This window comes from Marmota marmota, unplaced genomic scaffold (assembly GCF_001458135.2).
Source record: "Marmota marmota marmota unplaced genomic scaffold, marMar, whole genome shotgun sequence".
Taxonomy (NCBI): domain Eukaryota; kingdom Metazoa; phylum Chordata; class Mammalia; order Rodentia; family Sciuridae; genus Marmota; species Marmota marmota.
In genome coordinates this window covers 398799-403845 of record NW_025999899.1, presented here as the reverse complement: position 1 = coordinate 403845, position 5047 = coordinate 398799, and the positions used below count along the sequence as shown (strand labels likewise).

The 5047-nt window shown below is 51.3% G+C and overlaps 1 protein-coding gene across 6 annotated transcripts in view; it reads right to left on the bottom strand.

Annotated features, from left to right (window-relative positions):
- Pld2 (phospholipase D2) overlaps window positions 1-5047 on the bottom strand; it is a 13616-nt gene that overhangs the window by 8406 nt on the left and 163 nt on the right. For 2 of the 6 annotated variants that reach the window (XM_015505997.2, XM_048798335.1), the window contains exons 1-10: window positions 4908-5041; window positions 4270-4379; window positions 4049-4179; window positions 3804-3946; window positions 3315-3420; window positions 3158-3223; window positions 2945-3003; window positions 2715-2807; window positions 2468-2620; window positions 1630-1779 (exon numbers count right to left, since the gene is read on the bottom strand). In XM_015505997.2, coding sequence (XP_015361483.1) covers window positions 1630-1779; window positions 2468-2620; window positions 2715-2807; window positions 2945-3003; window positions 3158-3223; window positions 3315-3420; window positions 3804-3946; window positions 4049-4179; window positions 4270-4378 — 1010 coding nt within the window. In that variant the 5' untranslated portion in view covers window position 4379; window positions 4908-5041. Of the gene's footprint in view, window positions 1-1629; window positions 1780-2467; window positions 2621-2714; window positions 2808-2944; window positions 3004-3157; window positions 3224-3314; window positions 3421-3803; window positions 3947-4048; window positions 4186-4269; window positions 4380-4672; window positions 4827-4907; window positions 5042-5047 lie in introns of those variants that run through there. The other 4 variants (XM_015505999.2, XM_048798334.1, XM_048798336.1 and 1 more) reach the window with 4 other exon arrangements.

Genomic DNA, 5047 nt, shown 5'->3' with positions numbered 1-5047 from the left:
CTTTTTTTTTTTTTTTTTTTAGTACCAGGGATCAAACTTAGGGGTACTTAATCACTGAGCCACATCCCCAGCCCTTTTTGTATTTTATTTGGAAACAGGGTCTTAATGAATTGCTTAGCGCCTTGCAAAATTGCCAAAGCTGGCTTTTAACTCAAGATCCTCCTGCCTTAGCCTCCCAAGTGGCTGGAATTCAGAAGGCATGTGTTACTGCTCTGGGCTAGCCCTTGACTTTTTTTTTTTTTTAAGTTGTAGATGGACACAATACCTTTGCTTTATTTATTTATTTTTATGTGGCCCTGAGGATCAAACCCAGTGCCTCATGCATGCTAGGCAAACACTCTACCACTGAGCTACATCTCAGCCCTACCCCTTGACGTTTAATAACTAACAGTCTAGGATGGTGGTAAAGAGCAGTCTTGACCCCGTCTTCCCACATTTGAGTCCCAGTTCAAGTGTTCACAATGAGTGTGACCTTGGGTAAATTACCTAACATCTCCTTGCCCCAGTTTTCTCATCTACAAAAGAGAGACAGCTGCACCTACTTCACAGAGTTGTGAGGATCCAAAGGTTAATGCATATAAAACAATTAGTTTGTGGAACAAAGGAAATGCTATGTAGTGGTAGCTATTGTTAGTTCTTGTATTTTTTTTTTTTTTTAATCTCAACACTACCTCCAAGAAAAAATTCATTCCACCACTCCCCTCTGCCTGTGGTAAAGTCTGACCTCTTGGCTTAGCACACTGACCCTGCAAGATCAAGTGCTACTGACTCCTAGGCTCTTCTCTGACTGTTCCTCTCTGCAGTAATAATCAGTCTTCACGGTTCCCAAACATGTCAAGCTATTTCTACATTCTTTGCCTGGACTGCCCTTCTCCATTTTCTTTATCTTGCTAAAGCAAACCTCAGTATTATCCCTTCTGGAAGTTGGTTCTGACATTCCATTGCCGTGGCAGATGCTCCCCCTCTGGGCTCCTTACACTATCTATCATGCTTACAGCAAGTTCACATTGTTTTATTATTAGATCACCTACTTCCCTAAACCAAAGAAGCCTGTATCATTGCCACCACTGGATGGGCATATAGTAGTACTTAGAAAATGCTTAATAAATGAAGGAATAAATCAGAGAGATTTGAGGAGATCACAAACAGAGAGGGTTCAGCTGGGTGTGGGTGTTCAGGCCTGTAATCCCAGCAACTCAGAAAGCTGAGGCAGGAGGATCTCAAGTTTGAGGCCAGCCTCAGCAACTTAGTGAGGCCCTAAGCAACTTAGCAAGATTTGTCTCAAAATAAAAAATAAATTGGACTGGGGATATAGCTCAGTGGTAAAGCACCCCTAGGTTCAATCTCTAGTATGAAAAGAAAAAGAAAGAAAGAAAGTAATAAACGATAGAAAGAAAACAAACAAAATCAGAGAGATTAAAGAGTTCCTAAGAGGTCAGCAGTTAGGAAGGAGGGGAGGTCAGCAGCATCAATCAGTGTGGTTAAAGCAATCTGGGAGATTGGAGGAATCAAAGTAGGCATTGGAATCAGAGGGTGTCAGAGCAGATAAAAGAGAGGGTCAAGAACTCAGAGAAGACCAAGGGGGTCAAGAAAGCCACACACAAGCTCAGAGGGATTTCAGTGTCTCACCACCGGGCTAGGGTCCCAGGCCTGGGTGGGGCATAGCTGTCATGCCGGTGCAGCTGTAGGAAGTCTTTGCCTGGGCCCTGTGCCAGCTCAGTGATCTCCTGGCCCCACCACCGTGCCTGCCGGTAGCTGCTGCACTTGAGAATCAAGGACCTGGACAGAAACAATGAGATGAACCACCTATGGTCTCGCCCAGAGACTTCCCAGCTTTGGCTGTTACTTTTCTTTATTTTTCCTTTCTTTTTTTGGGGGGGGTGTAGGAGGTGGGGGGACTGGGACTGAACCCAGAGGCACTTTACCACTGAGCCATATCCCCAGACCTTTTTTATATTTTATTTTGAGACAGGGCCTCACTAAGTTGCTGAGGCTGGTCTCAAATTTGGGATCCTCTTGCTTCAGCTTCCTGAGTTGCTGGGAGTACAGGCCTCCACCTCTGTGCTCGGAACTGGTTATTACTTATCCCCACTTCCTTCCTTGCCCCTAATCATAACTCCATAGACACAGGGCATACACCTACCTTACTCACAGTTGTGTCCTCAGCAACTAGCACTGTATCAGGCAATTAGATTTGTTGAATGAATAAATGAATGAATGCCATTCCTCGTCTTTTACATTGGGAGCCCTTCCTCCAGGCTTGTACTAATCCCCATGTCCTTTGGTCCTGACTTTAAGAGCATACCAAGCATCTGGCTGAACTTGTTCCCTGCTTTAAAACTGTAGTGGATCCTGAGGGTGGGGGTAGAAAAGCCTTCCTCTCCTGTGATGTTTTCTGCTAAACTCAATTCAGGGCCATGAGCTATTCTCCACTCACCAGTTGACTCTCACACCAGGGAGCTCTTACCTATGGGAGGTATCGATCCGCACCCCATACCGTGCCTCTGTTCTCCTTTTCCCCACCTGCACCTCGAAGCCAGGGTCAAAGAGCTGAACAAATGAGATGGCACCAGTCTCCAGGCGCATGTACAACAGGAAGGAGTCTTTCACCACCAGCCACCTGGAGCAGGAAGGGCTCTGTGCTTTCTTCCCTGCCCTCCCAATCTCCCTTCTCACCTGTATCCACTGTCTGGCTGCTTAGCCTGAGCCCTCACCTCTTGGACCAGCGGTAGCAAACTTGGTCTCGGCCACAACAGGTGAAGCCAGGAACATGGTGACCACCGGAGCGCTTCCGGATTACCCCTTCCCTGCAGGAACATCAGGAAAAGAGAGATAGATGCTGGGTGGGGACTCCAGACTCTAGCCTACCCTGCATTGCCTGCCTTGTTCTCAGGCAGGGATAGGGATGTGTGCAGATGGCTAGGTGAGGGGTCCATACACTCACAGTCCTTTGGAGCCCAGGTCTGGGATAAAAGAGAGCTGGCTGACTTCCAGGAACTCTGTCTGCAGAGGAAAACAAAAGCTTGGAGGGAAGGCCTGACTTTCAACCCCTCAAACTATAATAAGTGATTCTGAGTTAGAACACCCCCTGCCTCCTGGGGGTCTAATTATCCTGCTCCACCTCAAAGGACCCAGGCATCCAGTCTTTGGACCTTACCATAGCATGGTAGTTGCGATAGAAAGACATGGTCAGGAGATGATTGAGGTAATTCTCCAGGTACTTCTAAAGTAAGGATGACAGAGAGAGAGACAGATGAGACCAGAGACCTTTGCACACTGCATACCTTTCCAGAGGACCTCGTGTCTGCTCGCACCTGTTTGCTGGCTGCATGTCTGGTGGAGCCCTCAGGACCTGCTCGGGGTAGAGAGGGCATCTCTCTGTTGGCTGCCTCTCGGCCTGGAGAATGGGCAACAGCAAAGCTGTGGAAGGGGTGGGGTGAGGCTCAGGTAAGAGTTGCAAGGCTTGGTGCCTAGACAGTGAAGGAGGGGTCTTGGAGGAGGGGAGAAGGCCTAGATGCTGGCAGAAGGAAGGCTCCCTACCCTGGGAATGGAGACAAGAGAAGGGAAAGGCTGCCAAGGGTATTTTGGGCATTCAGCCCAGCTGAGATATTGGCATAGAACCATGGAGAGGGAGAGCTGAGCAGAGAAAGTTTCCTGGTAACCAGGTCAGGGGAGGGGGCCCACCAGCCAGAGTTGGGGGGAAGAAGAAAGGTTATAACTGGGGGTGAAACAGGCAGAAAAGTGATATCTGTCACAGGAAAGGGGCACTTGCCCTTCACAGGAAGCAGTGTGGTCCCCCTCACCGAGCCAGAGGTAGAAGACTCATCAAGACTTTGTGTCTCAGGAGGTCCCGATGCAACTCTTGGAAATGACGGAACTTCTTCTTGGTTGTCCATGTAAAGTCACCATGAGTCAAGCGGACAGAATACAGAGTGCAGGTTCCTATCTGGGGGTGTGAGAAACTGAATCCATGTCCCCTGATTGGGTCCCAGTCCCCCAGTCTGGCCAGGATTCCCTCTAAGCCCCTCCCAGGTGCCAGCCCAGCCACCTTGGATCCACTGGTGTATCTTTCAGTGCCCACCACCTGGGCTATGACAGGGACCCCAGGGGCGAACACCAAAGGGTGTACTTTCAGAGGCTGAAGGTCGTAGATAGCCAGAAAGGGATGCATTCGGTCAGCTGGGAAGAAAAAAAAAGGCCAAGGGTATAGAATCCAAGAGGCCCCAGCACCCAGACCTCCCCTCCCTCAGGCTCATACTCCCTGTGTACCTGGGTCCTCTCCCTCCCTCAGAGTGTCCACCTCATCCGGCTCCATATGTAACTGGCTGGAGTCCAGGTCGTCCCCAGAAGGGAAGGGGCTCTCCAGGGTCGCTGTCATCCTAGGAATATGAGGAGGCCTCAGCAAAGTGACGTGACCTTCAGAATCTGGTCCCCATCCTAAGCTCCATGGTCCTCATCTTTTCCACTCATCTACCTCTGGCTGACTCCCAACCTTTCTCTGATTACAGACCCATTGATCTGACTCGCCCCACCAACCCTCGAGTAACCTCCATCCCTTCCTGCTCAGGCCCTTCATCCAGAACCCTTCAGCCCCGCCCCTCGTCCCTTATTCAGGTCCCGGGGGAACACCCAGACAGGCCCGGATGGCCAGGAACTGGGGTATCGCAGAAACCTGGGGAAGGAGTCCAGGGTGGTTAAGAGGTCCCGCGGGGCTCAAGCCAGGCCAGACCAGAAGGGAGAGAGGGTCCAGGCGGGAAGGAGGAAGTTACGCGGTCCCGCCCGGGAGAGAAAAGCCTAAATCTGGGCGTGTGGTTGAGTCAGAAAGCCCAGCAACCCCAGCCCATTCCCGTCCCCGCCCGATTTCCGGGGCCGGGACCTCTGCGGCGCCCCCTCCCCGGCCTCCTCACCCTGGCTGCGGGAGCCGGCGCCCTCGCGGGTTCGCTAGCACAGGGAGCACAGATGAGCCGGAGCCAGAGCCCACACCCCAGAGGCCGGGGCGGGGCCGGGGCTCAGAGCCTGCCCTTGGGGGCGGGACGGCCCCCCAGCC